This window comes from Dermochelys coriacea, chromosome 16 (genome assembly GCF_009764565.3).
Source record: "Dermochelys coriacea isolate rDerCor1 chromosome 16, rDerCor1.pri.v4, whole genome shotgun sequence".
NCBI lineage: Eukaryota > Metazoa > Chordata > Testudines > Dermochelyidae > Dermochelys > Dermochelys coriacea.
Window position 1 is genome coordinate 5,484,872 of NC_050083.1, and position 25,902 is coordinate 5,510,773.

At 56.3% G+C, this 25,902-nt stretch overlaps 1 protein-coding gene across 1 annotated transcript in view; it reads left to right on the plus strand.

Annotated features, from left to right (window-relative positions):
• ABCA2 (ATP binding cassette subfamily A member 2) overlaps positions 1-25,902 on the plus strand; it is a 131,653-nt gene that overhangs the window by 90,750 nt on the left and 15,001 nt on the right. Inside the window, 20 exon segments of the mRNA XM_043498611.1 lie at positions 248-398; positions 1,342-1,546; positions 1,881-2,045; positions 3,337-3,517; positions 4,183-4,395; positions 4,992-5,135; positions 5,137-5,186; positions 6,887-7,069; positions 9,465-9,649; positions 10,780-10,900; positions 11,874-12,164; positions 15,533-15,751; positions 16,142-16,244; positions 16,970-17,298; positions 18,706-18,919; positions 20,325-20,430; positions 21,026-21,137; positions 21,764-21,824; positions 22,365-22,539; positions 25,063-25,178. Coding sequence (XP_043354546.1) covers positions 248-398; positions 1,342-1,546; positions 1,881-2,045; positions 3,337-3,517; positions 4,183-4,395; positions 4,992-5,135; positions 5,137-5,186; positions 6,887-7,069; positions 9,465-9,649; positions 10,780-10,900; positions 11,874-12,164; positions 15,533-15,751; positions 16,142-16,244; positions 16,970-17,298; positions 18,706-18,919; positions 20,325-20,430; positions 21,026-21,137; positions 21,764-21,824; positions 22,365-22,539; positions 25,063-25,178 — 3,324 coding nt within the window.

The window sequence follows — 25,902 nt, forward strand, 5'->3', positions numbered from 1 at the left end:
AGCGGTCCCATCCTCTGATGGAGTTTGACGGGGTGTGGGAGGTGGTCATGCCTCTTTTTCTCCAAGGTGGGTGATGAAGTGTGGGGGGGCATCTGAGCCTTTTTCTTTGGGGGGAGAGGTGGGACTGAGGGAGGCCTAACACCTGCTCTCTCTAGGGCTGGTGGTCTCCCCCACAACTCGCTGGGGCTGGGGTTGGCATGATCCCTTTCCCTCTGCGGCAGAGGATGTCACACTGTCTGCCCTACAGTTTCCTGGTGTCCGTGCTCTATTCCAAGGCCAAGCTGGCCTCAGCCTGCGGGGGCATCATCTACTTCCTGAGCTACGTCCCCTACATGTACGTCGCCATCCGGGAGGAAGTGGCCCATGACAAGATCACGGCCTTCGAGAAGTGCATCGCCGTGAGTACAGGGCATGGCCCGGTGTGGCTTCCTGCAGGCCCTGCACCTGGCCTCCCTGGAACGGGGGCTCCCCAGCTCTGCTCTCTCCGTCACCAGTTGGCTCCCCATGCCCCATTGCCCTCCCTGCTGCCAGGATGGGCGGGGCATGCTCCCTGCTTCTTGCCCAGCATGTGGACAGGAGGGAGACACCACACCCCGGGCCATGCCTCCAGCCCCAGTCACTGGAGGAGTCAGGCCGCCTATGGCCAGAGAACTGCTTGCTGCGGCTCCAGGGACCAAGTGGCCTTCAGCAGGGCAGAGCTGGAGAAACCGACATGCTCGTAGTGGCACATTTCCAGCCTAACACCCTTCTGCTTAGCCAGAGCCCGGCTGGGCCAGGGACTCGAAGGGGAGGGGTCTTGAGGACTTCCAAAGCTTGGGCTGGAGGCTCCGCTGCCCTACAGGGTGGGAATAGGGAGCCTCTTCCCCTCCAGGAGAGTGGGATCCCAGCAGAGGAGTGTGCCAACTAACACAGGCTGCACACTGCATCCTCTCCAGAGCTTTGCAGGGTGGGGGAGCCTGGCACTACCTAGCTGCACCCTGTGATGGAGCTGGGCTGCATGTCTGCTCCCTGCCACTGTGCTGGGCAGGGCAGGAGCTGGCCCCTTGTGAGGAGCTCATGCCCCAGTGTGAATCCTGATTTTAGATCCACTGCACCAGGGCACCTGCAGGAGGCAGCGGTGCTCCCTTATCCCACCAGCCACACCCGCAATGGCCTTTCTCCCTTTGCTGCATCCAGACCCTCGGTGGATTCCCACCCTCACCTCCAATGGCTTTCGTCCCCCCTCTGCCCGTCCGTAGCCCTGATGCCTTACCCCCCCACCCCGGAGCACCTGGCTAGGGGATTGCTGCCCAGAACTTTAGTGGAGCAGCTTTCACACTAACCTCCCTCTCCCCGGCTCAGTCTCTCATGTCAACCACAGCCTTCGGGCTGGGCTCCAAATACTTTGCGCTGTACGAGGTGGCCGGCGTGGGCATCCAGTGGCACACCTTCAGCCAGTCACCCGTGGAAGGCGACGATTTCAACCTCCTGCTCTCCATGATGATGCTGATCGTGGATGCTGTGGTCTACGGTGTGCTGACGTGGTACATTGAGGCCGTGCACCCAGGTACAGGCCAGGGGCTCCTCCTGCAGCCCAAGGGGGTCAGGTGCAGGGTGGCACCAATCTGACTGGGATGGAAGGAGGGCCTATCAATAGCCTTCCCATGCATGGCTGTGAATGCAGGGGGTGGGGGCAGGTCAGCATCTGGCCATGTTCATGAACACTCCTGGGAGTTGGAGGGGTGTACCCAGCCACCCAGTGATCTTCTACGGGGCTCTGTGTGTTGTTCCCACTGTCCCCCACTTTCTGGGGGGAGGCCACAACTTTCGGCCGCACCAGTGCACGCTGTGGGCCTCCTGCATGAACCCCAGCACCACGGCTGATCTCCTTTCCTTCGCAGGCATGTATGGGCTCCCCCGGCCCTGGTACTTCCCCTTCCAGAAGTCCTACTGGCTCGGGAATGGTCGGGTCGAAACCTGGGAGTGGACCTGGCCCTGGTCTAGAACCACCCACCTCAGCATCATGGAGGAGGATCAGGCCTGCGCCATGGAGAACAGGCGGCTGGGTAAGAGTGCCCGCAGGCTGGGCAGTGCAGAGACGACGGGGAGGGGCCAGTGGGGAAAGGGCTGGGGTACAGGGGACCTGGCCTCTGTTCCTGGCTCAGTCACTGTGGCACCGAGCCAGTCGCACCTCCTCTCTTGGGCGGGGGTGGGGGTCAGGCCTGCCAAAACTGGTGTGTTCTGAACTAGGGTTAGCCCAGCAGTGACTCCCCAGCCCCCGGGCTTTCCACTCGGCTCAGCAGTGAGTTACAGCCTGGCGCTGAGCTCGCGCTGCTAACCCACTTAGAAAAGCCCCTCGATTCGCAGAGGAGATTGACCCTGTGCTGTCGTTTACCCCAAGCGAGGGTCATAATACAGGCTGGCCTCACGGATGTGGTATGGGGCCAAATTCATCCCTGTCCCCAGATCCTTGAGAGACTCTGATAGAAGGTGCCAGAGGAGGAAGTGGAATTTTGGCAGAGTGAGTGCGGAAGTGGGAGAGGGGGGAAGGGCAGATTTTCGGCAAGACACAAAGCGAGGGCCAGATCCTTCGCTGGTGGCAATCAGCATGGTGCAGTGGGTTCACCCCAGCAACGCTGATGCGTGTCAGCTGGGGCTTATTCTATTAGGGCAGGGCCTAGGGGGCCTCATCGTGCTGGGCGCTGCACAATCCCAGAACAGGGGGCAGCCCCTGCCCTGAAGAGCTCCCGGACTAGGTAGGCAAGGGCTGGGGCAGGGCAGGGCTAGCTAGGCAAGGGATGAGGCAAGGCTGGCCCATGGCGGGACCCTGCCCCCAGGGCTCTCTTTGCCCATTTGTTTGTTATCGTTTTGGGAGGGGATTCGCAAGTGGGGGAGGGATAAAGGAGAAGAGGTAGGGACAAGGGGGAGGAGGAGGCTGGAGCCCACAGCCAGTCAGGGTAAGGGGTGTAGAGCGCTGTTGGGCCCTGATCGCACTGGTTCTGGCTGGAGCCTGCAGGTCCCTGCTGCAACTGCTCAGTCCAGCTGATGCCTCCAGCCCCTTTTGTCCCTGAGCTGACATGGCTGGGAGCCGGGTGGGGCAGCATGGGCCCTGGTGTATGGCTTGGCTTTAGCAACGCTGTCCCATGTAATTAAAGCATCACAGCATATCCTGTGTGGCAGCACCCCTGCGGCTTAGTGGCACTTTGCCCCACTGCCCGTCTCCCTAGGGAGCATGCCCCGGGTCAGTGCTGGGTGGCATACGGTCCCCTGGCTCCCTGCACATGCTGACGGAGCCTGCCCTGCGGGGCTGGGAGACACCCCAGGCCCCTGCCCACCACCTCCCTGCTCTTGTTGCAGAGGAGACGCGTGGCATAGAGGAGGAGCCGAACCACTTGCCGCTCGTCGTGTGTGTGGACAAGCTCACCAAGGTCTACAAGACTGACAAGAAGATGGCGCTGAACAAGCTGAGCCTGAACCTCTATGAGAACCAAGTGGTGTCCTTCCTGGGGCACAATGGGGCGGGCAAGACCACCACCATGTGAGTGATGGGCTGGGGAGCCCTGCCACGGGCGATGACATGAAGAAATTGGTGCAGGGGCAGCCATGGGATGAGGGTGGGCAGCTCTCACATGCCCGGGCAGCTTCTCACCACCTCTGACACTGACAGGGCTACACGATCGCTGTCACCGTGGGGTTAGCCTTGGCTCCCAGGCTCTGTCCTCACCCATATCTTTGTGCCACACACTGCCCACCAGCTCTGCAATGCTGCCAGTTATCAGCAATGTTGGGGTTCATTCAGCAGGCACTCAGCACTTGGCAGTGCCCAGGGTCCGTGGCTTGATCCGGGTGGGAGGAGGAGTCAAGGCTTTACCAGGGCGGGTTTGAAGGAGGAGGGCATATGCTTAGTGCGGGGTGGGAGGCTCATGTGGAAGGGAGTGTGGGGGAGAGGCGCCAATCTGGGGGCGGGGAGGGGTGGGGTTGTGAAGGCCCCTCAAGGTGGAGCTATAACAAGCTAGTGCACACACTGGATGGGCTGGGCCCTCCTCTGGCATCCGTTGGCCTCAGGCAGCTTGGGCAGTGCTGTTCCGCAGGGCAAAGCTTCCCAAGGGCCCTTCCCGGAGCAGCACGCCGTGAAGCTGTGCTAGGCAATCACCGCATTTCCAGGCATGGGAAAGAGCTGATGCTGCCCTGTTTCTTTCCCAGGTCCATCCTGACTGGCCTCTTCCCCCCAACTTCGGGCTCTGCTACCATCTATGGCCATGACATCCGTACAGAGATGGACGAGATCCGGAAGAACCTGGGCATGTGTCCCCAACACAACGTGCTCTTTGATAAACTGACAGTGGAGGAGCACCTCTGGTTCTACTCGCAGCTTAAGAGCATGGCGGAGGAGGAGATCCGCAAGGAGATGGACAAGTAGGGACCAGCCCTGGCCCGTGACTCCTCCATAGGCAATAAACAGCCATCGCTGTCTTGATGTGAACCATTTTGCTCGAGCAGATCTAGTGGACTTTGACCAGAGCCCCAGTGCTCTGTGGGACTGGCCCCAGAGTGCACCCCTTAGTGCAGAATTGGGCAAAGATGTTCAGAAGTAGTTAGTGATTGTGGGAGCCCCACTTGAGACACCTTAAAGGGCTTGATTTTTCAGATGGCGGGTGCTTAGCACTTTTTGAAAGCCAGGCCCCTTTAAGGAGTCTCAGGTTGGGCACCTAAAATCCCCAGCCACTGTTGAAACTCTTGGCCTTGGGCGGTGAAAGCTAAGCTTTCATTTTAAAAGCTTGTATTTTTTAACCCTTGTGGTTGCAGAGAAAACCTTTCAGCTGATCATACCCAGTGTATCTGAGTCTGCAAAGAGCCTGAAACAGTATCTCTGGGAGGTGTGAACTGCCCCATTAATCTCTGTGGGCTGTTAACTCTGAGATCTCCTTCAGCAGTGCACATGCATTTCCCCAGCCCTGCTCACAAGCCTGTGTGTGACTGGGCTGTAACATCTGTGTCGGATCTGTCCCCAGGATGATCGAAGACCTGGAACTGTCCAACAAGCGGCACTCCCTGGTGCAGACTCTGTCAGGAGGGATGAAGAGGAAGCTGTCGGTGGCCATCGCCTTCGTGGGTGGATCGCGGGCTGTTATCTTGGATGAGCCCACTGCTGGTGTGACCCATACGCACGTAGGCTATTTGGGATCTGATCCTCAAATACAAACCCGGTGAGCAACCCAGAGCATGGCGGTGGCTCTTATCCCTGTCAGAGGTCCATTCTATGCAGCGCGAGACTCCACACCAGGATTCTCCTGCCACTGCCCTGGGTGATGAATCTTGGTTAACAAAGGCTGCACTGTAAGAGTTATTCCTGGGGGAATTCTGCACTAAAACATAAAAAATTCTGCAAGAAAAAATTCTGCAAAATTCTGCATATTATTTGTCAAAATAACACAATATAATTACACAAGTTTCAATTATTTTTGGTCATTTATTTCAAAATACCTGTCAGCAAGCATGTCTGAAACAACACAGACAACAAAAAGATTCAGGAAATGTTTTTTGACAAATACTTCCTTCTTAGGCATATTTATACAGAACTCTGAGTAATAATTCGTTTAAACTACAACACGAACTGTATTTCCTGCACCACTTAGAAGCAGTGCAAAGGCTGGGGGGGAGTCAGGGGTAACGGAGGAGCTGAGGGAGAGGGAAGTAAATTTCTGGGAAGGAGCCTGGGTGTGAACTTGGAGGGTTGTTGGATGTGGGTGGGGAAAGGTATGGAACGGTTTGCGGGGGCAGGGAGGGATTGTTAGGGAGCTTCCCCCATACAGACCCTGGCTGACCCCTAGGCTTTCCTATTCAGTTAGGCACATCTGCCCCCATCCCCATGTGTTCCTGCACCCCTGTCCACATGTCCCTCCATCCCCACTCAGATACCCACTCCCCGTGTCCCAGCATCCTCTCCCCCCTGTCCCCATGTGTCTCTGTGCCTCCACCCAGCCATGCCCCGTCCCTATGTAGCTCTGCACCCCCTCCCTCATTATCATGTTGCCCTGTGCCTCCACTCCCATTCAGCCCCTGCCCCAGTCTGTCCTCACCCACTAGCCCTTATGAGCCCCTGTCTGGCCCTCCCAGCACCCCATGCTGTCTGTCTCCACATAGCCCCTCTCTCCTGACCTGGCCTGCTGCAAAGAAGGCAGGCTCTTTCTCTTCCCTCGCTGGCAGGGAGCTGCTGCTTTGTTCTATCACCACAGTGCCCTCTGGTGAGAAAAAGGCAGAACTGCAGCAACATTTCAACAGAAGCTTTTTTCTGCGCAAAAAATTAAAAATATGTAGCGCTCATTAATTATGCTTGCACATAGTAGTGCAGAATTCCCCCAGGAGTAATTCTAGTGAGTAACGGGAGCATTGCCTCAACCTGACCATGTGTCTGGAGGGAGAGGAAAGCCGGGGCTGGATTTTAGGGAATGGACTCTGGTTATGACTGAGTACCAAATAAAAATCCTTGTTTGTACCAGCTGAGATAGGCCCAGCAGTGAGTGCTTATAGCACAGGACTTGGAGTCAGGACTCCTGGGCTCTATTCCTGCCTCTGCATGCTCTTCCAGGGTGACCTGAGGCAAATCCCTTCCTTCCTTGCTCCTTGCCTCAGTTTCCCAGCTGTACAATAGGGATAGTAAGACTGCCCCACCCCCCCTTCGCAAAGCACTCTGAGTCCCGTGGATCCAATGGCTCTGTGAGGCAGATTATGCTATGGTCTATGTGGCAGGTTCCTTAAGTAACGACTGCTTGGTAGAGGGTACGTTGTCCCTGGCAGCAGATGCTGCGTTGTGCCTCCTTGGGTGTCCCTGGGGCTGCTCTGCAGTGCGTTCCCCACTCACCCCTCTCTGATGCCTCTTCCCCTGCGCTTGTCCCTGGCCTGGCAGGAAGGACCATCCTGCTCTCCACACATCACATGGACGAGGCCGACCTGCTCGGGGACCGCATCGCCATCATCTCCCATGGCAAGCTCAAGTGCTGCGGCTCCCCGCTCTTCCTCAAGAGCACCTACGGGGACGGCTACAAGCTGACGGTGGTGAAGAAGCAGTCAGACTCCAGGAATGGCACAGGTTAGTCAGCGGGCACGCCGCACCCGCGCTAGGGAGTCTGCCCCCCAGTCCAAGTTGGGAAACAGCTTAGCTGCTAATGCAGACAGGATCTGACCCGTTACAGCAAGCAGGGTTGAGTTGTTTTTGTCCCAGCTGCGCTAGTCGCTCTCAGGAGGGCTGGCCAGAAAACTACATTCCTGTTTTGTGAAAAATGGCCAGGCTTTGCAATTTGTGTTTGCTCCGGGTTGGAATGAAATCAAGAACTTTCAACTTCTTTTTGAAAACACCTAGGAGTGAGACACTCCAATACAGCCAGTAGCCTGTGCTTAGGACATTTGCCTGGGATGTGCCTGATTCAGAGCAAGCACTGGGACCTGGGGCTCCCACGTCCCATGGGAGTGCCCAGAACATAAGAATGGCCATACTGGGTCGGACCAAAAGTCCATATAGCCCAGGATACTGTCTTCCGACAGTGCCCAATGCCAGGTGCTTGAGGGAGAATGAACAGAACAGGGAATCATCCAGTGATTGATCCCCTGTAACCCATCCAGCTGTAGAGTTAGTCACTTGCACTCGCTCTCATGCCCTTGCCTATTGGAGCGGTTCTGCTTTGTATAAATAATTCAATATTTGTTGGCCTAGAGAATTAGCGTGTGAGTGGTTCTGTAGCCCAGTGGTTAGGGCGCTCACCTGGCAGGTCAGGGACCTAGGTTCAAGTATGCTTTGGGCCATAAATTCCAGTCTGCACCTGACAAAAGGTCCTTGAAAGTTTTGGTTCGATTGAATCAGCATTTTCAAATGAAAACCGTTTTGCTGAAGAATTCCCGACGAGCTGTGATTTTTTTCAGCACTGGTTCCGGGAGGGCCCATTGCTGGTGGATCTGTTTTCCAGTGTAGGCTTTAGGGATTTTCCCTTTGTTCTCTGTGTAAGCAGAGGGCTCTTACCACCAGTGTCCCATGATCCTCTGTTTCCACCACTGGGGAAAGGAAAAGTAGTCCCCTTCATTCCCATGCACAGGAAGCATGGGGCCTGTGGGGCGAATCTCTGAGGGCTATTGCTTTTCTGATGCTATTACATTCCCATTGGAGTGGGAGTTTGCGAGGTGCTTAGAGATGCTACAATGACACTGATTGATGGTTCTACGCCATTTCTTGAAGCAGCCAGGGTTTCCATCTCAGGGCTGGAGAAACTGACAACTACTGAGCAAAGCAATTTAATGTGTGCATGGTGCGTTGAGATCAGTGGAGTGCTCCCGCCTTCTCTGTCCCCAGAATGCCTCCCGACCTGGCCTGTCTTTGCTTTGCAGCCAGGAGGAGGAAGGCCCTAGTTCTTCCTGCCTGTCAGCATCCAGTCTGTGGCTCTTACTGAATACCTGAAGAAAGGCTTTCTTGCAGGAAAGACCTTTGAGAGCATGCAAAGTACCCTAGACTGGCCAGGCGCAGTGAGCAAAGGAAATCCCTTCAGATTAGGGCTGGTCAGAAAGCGGAGGTTTTTCCTGCAGAAAAGTCTGACTTCCGGTCAGAAAATCCCAAATTGCCAAAGACTGAAACTGTTTTTCCAAAAACTGTCAGAACTCCCGCACTGCCCCCCGCCAGCGTCTTGGGCTTTCCATTTTCCTGTGATAATGCTTCTCCTGGGTGGCTTTGATTTTGAGCTGCAAACCTAATTTTCCATGCAGGAGGAGAAAAAAGTTTCAGTGGTGAATTTCCCCCCAGACCTGCACAAAACGAAATGACCAACCAACCCAAAGAGGAAGGTCAGACACTGCCAAACTTGGACATCTAAAATCATATGGGAGCACCTGAAGTTCCCATGAGAGCCACTGTGACTTGGGGCTCATCCGCCCCCCCCCTCTTCAGGCCCTTATACTCCCATGCCAAACTGCAGATTGAGGAGCCCTTGTTCAGCACAGATCGCACCTGCTCCCTGGGCTCAAGGGCTCAGGGTAACGTGCTGCATGGAGCCCTTCACCTCCAGGGGGTGGTTTCAATCCAGCCCATGTTGCTAGCAATGGCAGGTTGTTACTGCTGGGTATCCTGTGAGAAATACGTTCTGTGATCTCACTTCTCCCTCAGTGGCTGGGGGTCTGTGTACGATTGCACCCGTAGGAGCTGGCCCTATTGTTGGGAATGTTGGCAGAGAGGCCAATGGGCCATGGAGGCTAAATTCCCTTCTCAGGCCAGGGGCTGTTCCTCCAGGGCTGGGCAGTGTGGGCACGGTTTTCTTAGTGCATGCACAGCTGGGATCCCAGCTGTGAATCCAGCGGGAGAGTCGCTGAAAAAAGCAGAGTTTAAAATAAAACAAAAAAGTAGCATCAGCTTTTGGGTCCTGGAAAGAAAAATCCAAGGACTCTGGGCCCAGGCAGAGCTGGGTGTGTGAAGTGACCCGATCTTCTCTGCTTCCTCCCGGTGCTAGACTCAGGGCAGACGCACAGCCCTCTCTCCCACTCCTCCACCAGCCCCTGCTCTGAGCCCCGCGTCACCCAGTTCATTAAGAAGTACGTGGCCTCCTGCCTGCTGATCTCCAACACCAACACGGAGCTCTCCTACATCCTGCCCAGCGAGGCCGTCAAGAAGGGCTGCTTCGAGAGGCTCTTCCAGGTACTGGCCCTTCAAGACGCCAGTTACTGAGTGGGGAGGAGAAGCTGCTCGCAGAGCAGGGGAGCGCAGTGGGGGCAAAGACGTGGGACTATGAGCTGTAGTTTGTAGTACAACTTTGGCTGTAGTTTTACAAGAACAGTGTAGTGGTGTTTGCTGACTGCAGTTGTAGGGGTGCCCGTGGGAGCTGGGCTGGGCGCTTGTTGGATGGTTGGCAGAGGTGGGCCCATGGGAGCTGGGCTGGGCACTCGCTGGTTGGTGGGTGGAGAGGCGCCCATGGGAGTAGCACTGAATTATTTGTTATGCTGCGATTTGCCAAGGAGTCCAAGGGATTTGGGTGTCTCATTCCCTTAGGCTCATTTGCAGATCCAGCCCAGAGCATGTTCCTTGCCCTTGCACAGGGGCATTGCCCTATGTGTGCTGTCACCCTGCCCAGCGTTGTTTTCTCCTGGGATAGTCTGTCCTGCGTGCTGTAATTCTCCTAGCTCCCTGGTGCCTGCACTTACTGCGGGGCTCCCTAGCTTGCCCCAAGCCTGCACTGCTGCTCCAGGCATCCCCCAGCCCAGCAGCACAGAGGGGCCTGGGTCGCTGGGACAAGCACGCCCCTCTCCTTTTCCCACCAGAAGGGAGTGCTGCTCTGTTCAGACTCTGGTTGCTCAGGATGGGGTTATGGGCTCTCTGCTTTCACAGCGCTAGCCACCCCATGGGCACTGCATTAGCTCCAGTGCTGCGTTCCGGTGGAGGTGGGTGGTGAGAGGGAGGACGCGGGGGATGCTCGTGATGGGTCTGCAGATCAACCCAGGAGCCTGGTTTCCGGCAGAATGTGTTACCAATGCCAGGCCAGGAGTCTGGGACAGCTGAGGCTCAAGCTGTAGCAGCTCATGGTTTTCACTCTGGAGGTCCCTGGTTTAATCGCCATGTGTCAGCGCTCACACAGGCAGCCATCAGACCTCTTGCCCTTTGTCTTTCTCCCTGCCTGGCCGTTGTGGGATGGGGGAATTCTGAAGGTCCCTGTGCTACAGGGAGTGCTGGGCTGGCAGGCATGTGGGCTGATTACCGCTTAGCCGGGAGCTTCTGGGATGGCTCTTTGCTGTGGTCTCCCTCCGCTCCTCACCCTTGTTCCTTGTTCACAGCACCTGGAGCAGAGCCTGGGGGAGCTGGAGCTGACCAGCTTTGGGCTGATGGACACTACCCTGGAGGAGGTCTTCCTCAAGGTGTCGGAGGAGGATCTGTCCCTGGAGAACAGCGATGTCGGTAAGGGGTGTGTGCGCGCGTGTAAGTGCCTCAGTATGCTGGCTTGTGGAGAGTTGGAGATACCCTGGGTTAGCGGCCTTACATTAACAAACCGAGTTTGCTATGTCGCCCCATTGAGCATTGATCCATTGCTGGAAGTCTCTGCTCAGGGGAAGCCTACAGAGGTGAATCCATAGAGCTGGGCAGGAAAGGGCTGGACTAAGGAGTGGATGTTTTAGGGCAGAACAGAGGTGCGATGGCAGAGCTGGGGGGTGAGGGTGGGGTAGAGGAGGTGCATTTGTTACACTGTGCTAGCACCAAGCCAGCCATAGCGCGAGACCCCAGCGTCATGTTAATGCAGCTGTGACAGCTGCTTTGATTGTTGCTTTTTAATACCTGTATCTTGGCTGTAACCCTTGCTCCTGTCTGCTGCACTTGGGCCTTAGGGATCCATTCTGTTTGCCTGAGAGCAGGGGAGTGCCCTTGGCCTGAAGGCAGGGGCACCCTCTCCAAAGGTAGCATGGAATGATGCATGCTAAATGCTTGCCACACTCCACCCCAGCAGTGGCCGCATTTTGTCCTGTGGTTTGTAGTTCAGCATGAGGTTTGTAAAGCACTTTGGGATCCTGGGGGATGAAAGGCCCTATGTCAGTGTGAAATATCGTTGGGGTGTATTCCTGTTAGACAGGGCCAGTACCTGCCCTGGCCAGCACTGAGAGGGGAGCTGGGGTACTCACTGTACCAGGGCACACCCTGAAGTGCTAAGGTGGCTCCTGCTATGCTGGGGTTTCAGGGTATTAAGGAAGAGCCACGTTCCCCACCCGGGCATGCCCAGGCCCTTGGTATCTGGGTGCCTAGCTAAGGTGTTACAGCCAGTCCCTGATGGTGGTTTCTTGCTGGAGAGTGAGTGGGATGCCCTAGGAGGGCTGCTCCCCTGCGACATTCCCCTTGTACCTGTGCTGCACAAACCCCACCGGCTCCCTTCTCCTTCCAGACATGAAGGAGTCCAAGAAAGACGCCCTGCAGCCACCGGCTCCTCATATGGGCCTGAAGCCCGAGGCCAACGGGGAGCCCCTTTCTGACGTGGAGGCACCCGAGAAGCCGGAGGTGGAGCTCAGCAACCTGGTGACCTGCTCCAGCCTGGCCCACTCGCAGGTGTCCCTGCGCTCGGCTTCCTCGGTGGGCTCCATGCGGGGCGATGAAGGTGGGGCTTATTCGGAGTTCTTTGGGGATTACTCTCCGTTGTTTGATAATCTGCAGGACCCTGATAACGTCAGTCTGCAAGGTTTGTAAGGTGCCGCACCGCTGGCCTTGACTTTGGTAGCGGGGGTGGGGGGCCGCTGTGTCCCGGTTCCGCTCTCAGGAATCCCAGGGTCAGGGGATGTGTGGAGCCTGCTACCGGCTCTGACCAGACCTTTCCGTCCTGCCAGGGCTGGGGCTGAGTGCCTTTCTCCTCCCTCAAGAGGGATGGCTGGCAGGGACCTGTTTGAACGCTCATGCCCCATGCACTGCGGGGTCCGGTCAGACGAGCTCCTGCCTCGAGCCTGTCCATCCTGGGACCCCCGTTACATGGAAAAATAGGCCTAAAGACAGGGAGGGGGTGAGGGCAGCCCCCTGAAACTTGGTGGGGAGCCCTTGGGCGGGGAAGCCATGAGTTCAGGGAGTTCTGGCAGCATTTCAGCTGAGAGCTCCTGGGGTTCTTTTGGGTGGGGAGTGGGAACTGCGAGGGGGGCTGTTTGATTGCGTACACAGACTACAGCTCTAGAATCTAGCAGTGTCCTTTGCTGCATGTGGACGCATCCCTTTGACTAACTTCCTTTGGATCAGTGGGTAGCACTGCACTGGTATTCATTGCAAACTCGGCCCCTTTTCATTCACAAAGCGAACGAGAACTCCAAACGTATTCGCTCTTTGAGACCAGCCACCATATACCCCGTGCAAATGCTTCTAGTCTCCCTTCCTCCTGTTGGCTATTGGTGGCATGGGGTTAGTCACCTGAATCTTATGCTAGTTTGCTCTGCTCCCTGACTGGATGACTGGGATTAACTAGGAGAATGGCAAATCTGAAATAGCAAGCAATGCACTGCCCAGCACAAAGGTTTGTGTTAAAATGAGTGACATGTTCCCAGGAACTCCCAGGAGTCCTCCCACGGTATTTGAATAATAAAACATACAATCCACAAACAACAGTGACCCAGCGGCCACCTTTTTATTCGCAGTTCTTTTTTGGAGTTATTCCACTGCTCTTATCATGGAGCATTTGGGGACATTGTGTTTTTTCTCTCCTCTCCGGATACCCCAGGGATCCCGTTACTGAATGTCAGGGCTGCATAATACCCTGGGAAGCATTAGCATGTGGATCAAGTATGAAGGCTGAGCAGGGAGCATAGTACAGAATCTCCTCTGATATCCCAGAATCCCGACACCAAGACCCGAGTCGGATTGCAAACCCCATTCAAAATTTCAGACGCAGCCAATTCCTCACTTTGGTCGATATCCCAGCAGTCAAACTCCTGACAAGAGCTGATGAGGAAATGGGGGAGGAAGGGGGGCTATGCAAATTTCAATAAAAATGAGGGGGAAATTGCTCTTGTCAAAATTTTTCACATAAAATTTTTGAATTTTCAGCAACAAATCAAGAACCAAAATATTTTAATTCTCGACTGGTGCTGCGGTGCCTCCTAGGAGTTGTAGTTCAGGTTCCTCATGGTCCCAAAAGCCAGACTCCCTGTCTGGACTATATCTCCCATGATGCACCCTGGTCTCCCTGCAAGGCAGTGCACCATGGGAGATGAGGTCTGGCTGAGGAGCCTGGCCTATAGAAAAGAACTGGAGCATGAGGTGTAAGAATATAAGAGCTGCCGCACTGGGTCAGACCATGGGCCAGCTTGCCCAGTATCCTGTCTTCAACATACCGGAGCTTCAGTGGGAGGGTAGAGAACATGGCAACTTTGGAGGACTCCCACCTGTCTTCCCTTCCTAGCTTCTGGCAGTCAGAGGTTCAGGGTTTCCCTGAGCATGAAGGTGCATCCCGACCATCTTGGCTAATACCTATTGATGGACCTATCCTCCAGGAACTTACCCAGTTCTTTTGTGAACCCACTTATATTTTTGGCTTTCACACTATCCTATGCCAATGAGTTCCACAGGTTAATTGGGCATTGTGGGATAAAGTACTTCCTCTTGTTTGAATTAAACCTGCTGCCTGTTAATTTCATCTGGTGACCCCCACTTTTTGTGTTGTGACACCTGAACTACCGCTGAGGCACCATAGTGGCATTTCACAATCAACACGTTTCAGGAAAGCAGACACTTTTCATCCCCCAAAATTGTTCTATCAAAAACCCAATTTTCCATCAAAAAACAGTTGTGGCCCTACCGCTTCCCCAGTCCCTCTTGCTTCCCCTGCTGACATCTGTCAGGCGTGTCTCCCTGAGGGAGGCCTTCATGGAAGGGCCTGACTTCTCCTCGCCTCCGAAATGGAGCAGGAGACTGGGGGCTCCCATGGCCTGCTGGGGGAAGCACTGAGGCAGGTGGGCACAGACGTGTGGCACGGGAGCTGTGACATGACGTTGGCAGGATTTTGACCCTGCTGGGTCATGACTCCCTTCAAAGCATCTGCCTCAGGTTGCTCGATCTCAGTATAGCCAGCAAAATGAACTTTCCTTGGTTACAAACACAATGCGATTGAACCAAGAGAAAAGAATCTCCGTTGTGTTACCCCTTTGCCCCCTAACAAAAACAGAGCAGCCAACGTGGCTTAAAACCAAAGCTTCTTTCCCCTGGCCTGAGCCCTCCTACCTCTGGATTCGGAGGTGAGCTTGTGAGGGATCTCTGAGCTGACGTCCCCAGGGCTGCAGCGCTGGAACAAAGGTGCCACCTCCCCCTGCTCTACGGCTTTGTTATGGGGGACCTAGTGAGAGTCGGTTGTTTAATGGTTTGAGCAGGTGACCTGGGGGTTGTGGCCCTGAGCTCTGTTCCTGGCTCCCTCGCTGTCGCCCTGTATGACCTGGGACTGGCACTATGTAGGTTGGGTTGCGCACAGGAAGGTGCGATTGTGTGTCAGGGGGATTGTGAAATACCCTCTCCTGTCTCCCGCGCATATAAGAAATAACATGCCTGCCCGGGCTCCTCTCTGTTCACGGGGGTGCTGCTTTCCCCCCCTACTCTGTGTGTACCTTTTGGGTTGGGGGATACGGTCAGGTACGTACAAGTGTCCGTTGTATTAACCCGCTGAAACTGCCAGGGCAGCGGCTGGCATAAGGGTTACGTGAGTTTAGAAAACAATGTCTGACACCAACTCCCCATCCCCGACCTGCATCTAGGATTCTGCATTTCCACGTGCACCCCACGTTAACTCTGTAGCTGCAGCTCTTCAGAGCTCAGCCCAGCCCTGGGGAGGGGAGCCTGGCAGGTACTGGGGCTGGCGTCCCGCCTCCTCTCCCTGGGCACAGTCCCCCAGGGGGAGCCCCATGCTGCATGACGGGGTTGTGCGGAGAACCATGTCCTACATCACTGACTGCACAAGCTGATTCCTGGCTGAGTCCTGAGGAGGAGGCAGTGGGGGCTGGGGAAGGAGCTTGATGGCCTCTGAGAGAGCCTGACCCCCTCTGCGTGTCTCTTCCCACTCCCCGTCACTCTCCCTTGCTCCAGGCCAAGAGGCTGACGCCGAGGCTGTGGACCAGCCCCTGGTGGGACAGGGGAGCTTTAAGCTGGAGGGCTCCTGGCTCAAGCTGCGCCAGTTCCATGGGCTGATCGTCAAACGCTTCCACTGCGCCAAGCGCAACACCAAGGCCCTCTTCTCGCAGATCCTGCTGCCCGCCTTCTTTGTCTGCGTGGCCATGACGGTGGCGCTTTCTGTGCCCGAAATAGGTGAGTGCGGGCACTGGCCCTGACTGGGGGAGGGGCAGTAGCTCCTTTCCCCACCCCCCATGCCAGGCTGCAGTGTCACCTCTTGCTCCCCTTGGGACGCTGGCCTCCCTGCCTGCCTCCTGGCAGAGCTGCATGTGCACTGCATGTGTGCCCACATCTCTGGCTCCCGGCTGCCTGACGGCTACCTGGGTGTGGATGGGGAATGGGATGAGGGACTGACCAGCTAGAAGTCACCCAGTAAATCTGGAACGTGGGGAGTGCTGCTGGGCCTGCCCTGTGCCCTGGGCCTTTCACAGGGGTCCTGGGCTGGCCTTCCAGCCCAGAGCAGGGAGGGGATGGGGGACCCACCACCCCCAGGGAGGTTGCTCAAGGTGCCCCTTTTCTCCCCAGGTGACCTGCCTCCTCTGATCCTCTCGCCGTCCCAGTATCACAACTACACCCAGCCCAAGGGCAACTTCATCCCCTATGCCGACGAGGAGCGGCGCGAATACCGGTGAGAGGCCTGGCGCTGCCTGGGGAACAGCATCCTACGCCCCCGTCCTGTTCCCCACGCCCGCAGGAAGGAGGGGAGGGGGGCTCAACCACGCAGCCGCAGGGTGCCCTGCCGTGACTGCTGCTGCCGCACGGGATCTGTCAGGGGAGGCTGGGCGCTTCTTGCCATGCAGGGTCATTGCTCTGCATCTGGCACTGATCCCTCCTCCATCTCTTTATCCACCACCCAGTGCCACACCGCACCCGCCCGGGAGGGTGCCCCGCTAGCAGGGAGGGCACAGTCCTCCACAGTGCCCTCATACAGGCTGCCGGCCATGTGGCACCTAGAGAGAGCAGTTCTGTGATGTGCCGAGCTGTGGGCCGTTGAGGCCTGTCCGTGGCTATCGGCCTGGGCTGGATTTGAGTCAGTGACCTGCCAGTGAAAGGCCCTCTAGTCCCTCCCCTGTGCCGTCCAGTCCCCTTCAGCCCCCAAGCCAGAGTGCAGGCTCCACGGCCCCTGCTCGGCAGGCACTGCAGTGGTAGGACTTGGCACTGGCCAAGCCCTGTGAGGAGCAGGGCCCCTGAAGCCAGTGGGGGCCCGGCCCCTCCTGGAATATCACTTTCGGAGACTGGCCTGCAAGCAAGAGGGTTTCTCAGGCCCGTCCTAGGGAGCATGACTGACCCAGAGGAGCCACAGGAGCATCCCCTGCTCACTAAGCCCTTCTTACCTGCGGTCCCTCTCCATAGCATGAAGCTGTCGCCCGATGCCAGCCCCCAGCAGCTTGTCAACACCTTCCACCTGCCCTCTGGGGTGGGGGCCACGTGTGTGCTGAAGACGGCCTTCAATAGCACCCTGGACCAGCTGGTGCAGACCCTGAACCTCAACAGCAACGAGTCCAAGATGCTGGCGGCCAAGTACTTCGATGCCATGTGCGTTGATTCCTTCACCCAGGGTCTGCCGCTCTCCAACTTCGTGCCACCGCCCCCATCCCCTGCCCCCTCCGACTACCCCGTCTCAATGGATGACGACATGGTGCACGCCTGGAACTCCACCACGTACCCCTCCACCGTCAAAGGTAATGTCTGGCCTGGCAGGAGTCGGGGGAAAACGGGACCTCCGGCCAAGCAACACATTCTCTGCCCAGACAAGGCAGCGGTGGGAGGATTAGAATGCGGATCTCTGGCATTGCTGTGGGGCTCACAGAGCAGCACATTTTGCTCAAGCCAGTGGCAGGCTTGTCTGAGACTTTCCCATAATGCCTTTCAGGGAGGGGCAGAGCTTTACTGGGCCCACAGGGTTTAGGAACATGGGAATTGCCAAACTGGGTCAGACCCGAAGTCTGTCTAGTCAAGCATCCTGGCTCTGAAGGTGGCCGGAACCAGCTGTTCAGAGTGTAAGAACCCCGCTATAGCAGATGTGGGATAGTTTGTGTCCCATGTAGGTCTCCTCCTCATTTCTAATAGAGATCAGCTCAGACCCTGAAGCGTGAAGTTCAATACCACATCCGAAGTATATGTTAGCATAACTCAGAGCTCTGGATGTTCTTGCTGTCCGGATAAGTGCCTGATTCCTTTTTGAATCTTGTTACGTTCTTGGCCTTGGTGATTTCCTGTGGCAGTGAGTTCCACAGGCTACATGTGTATTGTGTGAAAAAGTCTTTCCTTGTATGGGTTTTGAATTTGTGACCTTTCAATTCTATTGAATGTCCCCTTGTCCTTATGTTGTGAGGCAGAGATAACAGAAGCTCCAGGTTTCCCTTCTTTAGACCATTCATTATTTGATCTGCTTGTATCATGTCTCCTCTTGTTCATCTCCTTTCTAAGGTAACAGTCCCAGTTGTTTCAGTCTCTCATATGCTCCTATTCATTCTCCTCACCCTCTCTGAACACCCCTTTGGTTCATTTGCAACCAGAAGTCATTTTAAGAGGATGAACGATGGGGGCATCTTAAAGGACAGAGATTCAGCCTCAGTGAGCACTTGGGAGCTCATCTCTGTCTGAATTCCAACGCTGGGGGGCCGCAGAAATACGTCTGCTTTCCCCCTACGTGTCTGTGTGTCGGTACGGATCGCCGCTCCGATAGTCATACCTGAGCTAGCTTTAATCTGGCCAGCTCGGTCCTGGAGCAGTGAAGTCCTCAGCCCAGGCTGGACAAATCTGCCCGGATCCCTGGCTGATTCCTCAGGCCTCTGCTCATGCCTTTGCTGCCACGTCTTCGCTGCTCTGATGCCTGACCTAGCCAGACTAAAGCAAACTCCGGTATGTCTACTTGAGCTGTAGTCACATCCTGTGATTGCCATACAGCCAAAACCCTCATTCGCTCCTGCCCCAGGTGCTTTCCCCTCTCCCCCTAAAGCAGTCACAGCCACGGCTGTCACAGGAGGGCAGTGCTGCAGGGTTCCCTGCCCCTCACCTGGACACAGAGTGGGTGCTCTGCAGAACGAGCGCTCCTGAGGGTCACCTGTCTCCTCTTGTCTCCTCAGAGACCGTCACTTTGGCCCCGTCCCTGCCCCGCATCATCCATGAGCCCATCAAATGCACCTGCTCCATGCAGGGGACGGGCTTCTCCTGCCCCAGCGGCGTGGGAGGCCACCCGCCCCAGATGAAGGTGGTGACAGGGGACATCCTGGTGGACATCACAGGGCGCAACGTCTCAGAGTACATGCTGTACACGTCGGACCGCTTCCGGCTGCACAGGTGAGGGGCACTTCTGCTCCTCCGCATCGGGGGGAGTGTCCCAGCCGGGGTCTGAGGGAGGCAGGGCTAAGACTGGAACAGGACCAGTGGCACCAAGGCGAGGCAGGTTCCCAGCAGCAGTCTGGAGGGGAAGCTGTGATCACTACTTCAGTAGCCATACCTGAGCTAGCTTTAATCTAGTCATCTTGGGTCCTAGAGCGGGGAAGGCGCAGCATTTGGAGGGACTGAGGGGAGAGCTAGACCGTACACGTAGAGTTGTCAGTTCTCCAGGATTGTCCTGGACTCTCCAGGAATTAAAGGTGGATCTTTAATTAAAGTTTGTCATGTGATGAAACCTCTGGGGTATTCCAACTAAAAGTGGCAACCCTACATACATGGCAGAGATGGTGGAGGAGAGGGGGCAGGTCAGGGGCTGAGCTGACCCCATTGGGGTCCAATCAGATGATCATTGGTTGATTTTTTTTTTCTGCATCACAGCCAGGATTTTCAAAGCTGGCCGGTGACTCTGGGCGCTTCCCTTTGTGGGGCCCAGCTTGGGACATGTGGTAGGGGCCTGATCTTCAGAGGGGGGTGCCCAGCACTCTCTTAAAGTCCATCTCCAGAGACTCTGCCATTCCTGTTTGGTAGGGTTGTCCCTGGGATGTGCTGCAGCAGCCGCTCGCTGAGCCTGTCTGAAGGCTAGCTAACTAGGGGCACAGAGAGAGCCCACGGCTGGGAAAGCGCTGGCGCACCGGGGGCCAGGGCAGTAGGATGTGACCATTTCCCCCCCCGCCCCCGCCCCCACCCCTCCAGGGCTGTCCGAGTCCTCTGAGGTTTCCCTCGGGGGGCTGCAGAAAGGAGGAGCCCTGCAGTGGCCACAACTGTGCTGTGCAGGGACCTACTGAGAGGAAACTTTTGGCTGGAGTTGGTTCCTGCTCCGAAGGCTGGGCAGACCTGCTCGGTAACGCTAGTCCCACTGCCCTGCCACTGACAGTGCAGGCCTCAGTTTCCAGCCCCCGTCACCCCTGCCTAGGCTGCGTTTTGCTCTCGGCTCGCCCCTGGAATGGAGGGCGGAGAAGGGCCCCTAGGCGTTCAGTGGCAACATCTGGCCAAGCAAGGAGCAGCTTGGCCTGGCTCTGCAGGGAGGGAAGGTCCAGTGGCCTTGACACTGGGCCTCGTGGATGAAGCAGGCGGCTCTCAGGGGTTGGGTCACAGCGGGTGGTGGGAGCAGCTCTCAGGTCGGAAACGGTGTCTGGGGACTCCAGCCGGGGTTCACTGTCCTGCTGTCACTCAGGTTCCCCTCATGGAGCCCAACATTTCAGGGGAGGCTCAGGTCCCATTCTTCCAACTGCTTGTCTTTTCTCTGTGTTGCCTGGGCTGAAAGAAGGTGGCCCCAGCCTTTTGTTTGCTTCCCCTTCTGCCCTAGGTATGGAGCGATCACTGTTGGCAATGTCCAGAAATCCATCCCAGCGTCCTTTGGCGCCCAGGCCCCTCCCATGGTGCGGAAGATCGCGGTCAGGAGAACAGCCCAGGTGGGGGATGTTCTGAGAGCTGGGGAAGGTTCTGTCCCTGTGTCAGCCCCATCCCGCTGCATCCCCCAAAGAGCCACCCTCCTTCCAGAGTCCCACCGAAGGGGTCCCAGAGCAAGAGGGATGTACAGACTTCCCTGCATGCTCTTGGGAAGGGAAAAAAGGTCAGATCTTGTTCCGGGGCCCCTCTCAAGTGAGCTTGTTTGCTGGAGGACAGGTGTACCCCCCAGCGATCACGCCATGGAAGCTTGCCGTGCTGCGACCCCTGCTATTGGGTGAGCAGAGGCCAGAGCTGTCTCTGGTGCCCCTCAGCAGCACTCGGTAGCTTGATGTTATTTGGAGGTGGGCTCCATTGCAAGCCACGTGGGCCATGGACTAGAGAGAGCGGCTTTTGGGAGGAAGGCGGCTGCCCAGAGGGCCCCACACAGGGACTCTGTCCCTATGCCAGGCCTTGCAGGATGGACCTGGTGCCAGCTTTCACATGCTGCCAACCACCCCAGCCCCTCCTCTTCCCCTGGCCTCCCTCAGCCCCTCCTGGAGCAGGGCACCCTGCTGGAGCTCTCAGAGCTGACTGTGCATCTCTGCTCTGCCCTTCCAGGTCTTCTTCAACAACAAGGGCTACCACAGTATGCCCACCTATCTGAACGCGCTGAACAACGCCATCCTGCGTGCCAACCTGCCCAAGAGCAGAGGGAACCCTGCTGCTTACGGTGAGCTGGCCAAGCCAGGTTGGGGACTCCAACCTGATGAGCAATAATGAGAATAGATGAGCTAAAACCCCCCCTGAGACAGACCCCTCCGGCTCTGGTGTAGAATCGAACCACAGGCTAACAGAGGGGGAGGAGGAAATGTCCTAGTGGGCAGGCTAGTGACTAGACAGACTCTGGTCTGGCTGCTCTTGCGACACTGGGAGTTGGGTTTGAAAACCCATGTCTGTCTTGAGAGGCTTTGTGGTCTAGTGGTTAGAGCAGGGGATTGGCGTCAAGTCTCTCCATGGTAGGGGCAGGATTAGACCCTAAATGACCTTGAGCATGTCCCTTAAGCTCTCCATGCTGCAGCGTGTGCACCTGTGACATGGGGATGGCGCTGGTCTTGCCAGGCTGACATGAGGCCTGTCAGTTAACGTTTGCAAAGTGCTCTGAGATCCTTGGATAATTCCCTTCTGTCCCCCAGAAGGGAGCTGTGGCTAGAGCCCGGCCTATGTCAGGGCTGAGCTGAGGGGCAGGGTGCTGAGAGAGCAAGAGGTTGTTCCAGGGCTGATCCATGGGGGTGGGGGCGCAAGGGGATGTTGTTACACACCAGCTCTCACTATGTTTTCTGTCATGTTTTGCTGTAGGCATCACAGTGACCAACCATCCGATGAACAAGACGAGTGCCAGCCTCTCCCTGGATTACCTGTGTGTACCCAGTGGGCTCACGGGTGGTGTGCACATGCCTGGCTGGGTGGGGGAGAGTGTGTTGGATGAAAATGGAGGAAGCCCCCACTAGGTTTTCTATGGCAAAGGTTGCCGGGCCTGGGAGGGAGGAGCTGTGCCAGCCCATTGCCACCCCTTGCAAGAGGCTGAGAGGAGAGAGATCCTGGCCAGCCTGAAAAACAAAGTTACACAGGCTCCCACTCCATGAAGGGATGTAGGCTCCTAATCCCCAGTGAAATCCATGGAAGTTTGGAGTCTAAATACTTCTGAGGATCTGGGCCAAAATCTGTGTTTCCATGACTAACAACTAGCCTTATTCATGCCCCACAAAACACACGCTCCCCTGCATGTGCACATACGGAGCAGCGTTTGGGCTGGTTTCCTTGCAGGGATACCCAGCTGTGAAGTGAGTAGTGGTATGTGGAGTAACCTGGGGGACAGTTTTCCCACCAGGACTAATCCCCATCCCCCTCTGCTTCCCTCCTTCTTGCTCCCGTTTCTGCCGCTCTTCCTCCGCCGCAGCCTGCAAGGCACGGACGTGGTCATCGCCATCTTCATCATCGTGGCCATGTCCTTCGTGCCAGCCAGCTTTGTGGTGTTCCTGGTGGCCGAGAAGGCCACCAAAGCCAAGCACCTGCAGTTTGTCAGCGGCTGCGACCCAGTGATCTACTGGTTGGCCAACTACGTGTGGGACATGGTAAGAGCCGAGAAGGGCCACTGGGCTGCCTCACTCAGACCTGGATGGCAAAGGAGCCTGGGAGCAGGGTTGCTGCCTGGGGGCTGTCTGAGCAGGGGCTGATTATACACCGGATTATACACCGGGAGGCCTCTGTCCAGCCCTGCGTGTGTGTCCCTGGAGGGGTGATCCATCCACAGAAAGGTCCTTATCACGCAGGCTCTCCCATGCCAGAGCTTCTCCTTCCTTCCCCCAGTTAGCAGACGGCCCTGGGAGAAGGGTCTGCAGAGCATTTCCCACCCATCAGCTGAGGGTCGCTGCCTCATTTACACCTGGGGCACTGGCCAGGACCTTGTCCTATCCATGGGGATTGCTTGTCATGTGGCATCTTGCTTCCCTCACCTCTGCTGTGGGCTCCTCGCTGATGGTATGACTGCATCCTACCCCTTGCTCCATCTAGGGCATCGGCCCTGGGGAGTGCACAGCCAGGCCACCTATAGTGAGGTGGCTGGGGGTGGGGAAGGGGTTCGGCTGTGGGTCTGTGGGGCGCACTGGGAGCACAGGTGGGGCAATGGGCGCCGTTCGTGAGGCACTTGTGTTCTCTCACATCCTGTGGGCAGGACAATCCATTCCGAGCCATGTCCTTCAACACAGCAAGTTCCTCCTTCGGCCTTTCCACCCAGACCTGGAGTGAGGGGTGGGGGCAGCTCAGCAAGGTTGTGGGGGAGTGCTCAGGGTGTGCTCAGTGCTTCCTTTGGCCCCTTTTCACGTCTCTGAAGAGGAGTTTTGAGACGTGTGATGGAAGTGGAGATCGCTGGAACGAGCCATGAAATAGGCCCATTTTGGCCCCTTAAGAAGAACAGGACCACTGGGCGTCTGCAATTAAATGTGCTATGGGACAAGTTCCATTGCAGCCGTTTCACACTGTGCCCTGAGGGTGCGACAGGGGCAGTCTCCACGTGATCTCTGTGCGAGCTGGTCTGGCCCCGGTTCTGCAGTGTCTAGCACCTCCAGGCCTTTGGGAAAGAAGTCACCGTAACAATCTCTTCATCGCTCTCTTTCAGCCTGCCCAACCTGTAGGAGAAATAGCTTCCTTGGCGGGTAGGTTATTGGGGTGGGGGTGGGGTGATTTACCGAGAGCCTAAAAGGCTGGTTTTGTATTTGGCCCTGAGCACGGTGAGACCAGTTTGGGAGCAAAGCCCATAGGCTGGGACTTTGTCTGCACTATAGATGCTTTGCCAATATGGCTGCACCAGCAGAGCCCCTGAGTGTGGACGCAGGGTGTGCTGAGAGAAGATGTTTTTATCACCATAGTAACACCACCTCCCCCAACGCTAAGCGGCCATAAGCCCTGTCTATCAGCATTGCTGCGTGCACGCTGGGGGTTTAGCCAGCGTCGTTATCTCGGTTTGGGGGTGTGTGGTTTTTTACCCCCTGACCAAAATAGCTATGCCGTCAAAACTTTGTAGTGGGGGTCTCCTACCCCAGTCCTGCTTCCCTGGGCTCTGAATTCACTGCCTCCTGACAGAAGGATGGGGGTCTCCTCTTAGCTCCACCCCAGCACAGTTCACTCTCCTCTCTGGTGTGTCTGGTTTCAGAGTAGCAGCCGTGTTAGTCTGTATCCGCAAAAAGAAAAGGAGGACTTGTGACACCTTAGAGACTAACAAATTTATTTGAGCATAAGCTTTCGTGAGCTACAGCATCCGATGAAGTAAGCTGTAGCTCACGAAAGCTTATGCTCAAATAAATTTGTTAGTCTCTGTGACAAAGCGGGACTGTTCTTAATGTTTCCTCTGAATACTGTAGGGGTGCCTCAGTTTCCCCTATGCAGTTCTTAAGTGTCTAGGTGGTGGGATAAGGGTGTATGATTGTTGCTGAATCCTAGAGGGCAGATGTGTGCAGGGGTCTGGACACAGAGAATGGCCAACACCCTGTTTCCTGGTAAACTGATGGCCTGGGCCCTTCCCCCCTGCAAGGAAAGAGCTAAAGTTTTGGAGAACAAAGGAATCAGGTGCCCTCCTGGCCCAGGAAAGGGACAAAGCCCAGAGGAGGAGGGGCTGGAGAGAGTCAGTTTGGGGCTGGCTGGGGATGTGGAGTGAAATGCAGACGTGGTTGTCTGGCTCACTGCCCCACAAAATGGACCAAGCTGAGGGGTCCTGTTCTCTGCACCTACAAGCTCTGTGTTAGACCATGTTCCTGTCTTCTAATAAACCTTCTGTTTTACTGGCTGGCTGAGAGTCATGTCTGACTGTGGAGTTGGGGGGCAGAACCCTCTGGCTTCCCCAGGACCCCGCCTGGGCGGACTCGCTGTGGGAAGCGCACGGAGGGGCAGAGGATGCTGAATGCTCCGAGGTCAGACCCAGGAAGGTGGAAGTTGTGTGAGCTGTGTGTCCTGAAGACAGTCTGCTCACAGAAAGGAGACTTCCCCAGAGTCCTGCCTGGCTCCTTAGGGAGCAGTTCCAGATCATCGCCTGGGGACTCCGTGACAGTCTCTAAGGTGCCACAAGTCCTCCTTTTCTCTTTTCTGGTGTGTCTGTTTTCCAGCTGAATTACCTGGTGCCGGCCACATGCTGCATCATCATCCTCTTTGTGTTCGACCTCCCGGCATATACGTCCCCCACCAACTTCCCAGCTGTCCTCTCACTCTTCCTGCTCTATGGGTACGTCCGCCTGGCTGGCCATTGCTCGGGGCGGGGACACGTGCTCTGGGAGGGGAATAAAAGGAAAGCAGTGATGAGGGGCGTCAGCAGGGCCCGACGAGGGAAGGTTGGACTGCTGCTGCCCATGCTGTCCCTGTGATGTGGATAAATGGACAGCCTCTGGCTCAGGCTGCCAGCCCAGCACTAGCTTCACACGCACGGCTAGATGGGGAGTTTCTAATAGCCAGCAACGGAGCGGGGAGCACTGTGTCAGGGCAGCCTTCTAGCAAAATGCCTAATGATCCAGAAGCTGTATGGTCCTGCCTTTTGGGCTTCTGTTCTGACAGATGTTTTCGTCACTGTAGAATTATAAATTCTGAAGCCAGACCCATCTGTCAGCCTCTGGGCTGCTCTGTGCTGCCACCCCATGAGGCCATCCCTGACCCATCCTACCACAGACTGGACCTTCTTCTGTTCCCCATTGACTCGAACTCAAGAACCCCCTGGTTCCTTGAAGGGATGAAGGATTGTTGTGTGGTTAGAGCATGGGGCTGGGTGTCAGGAGATCTGGCTGTGCCAAGAACTTTGTGTGGGATCCTGAGCGAATGACATGGGCCAAAATGTTCAAGGTGCCCAGCCGGAGATGCTGAGGCCTTGTGTACGCTGGAGTTTTAGCCACTGGTGCAAGGTGCAGACAGGCTGCACTGGTGTAGATTGGGTCTTGCCCTGGTGCAGCTCACCCCAG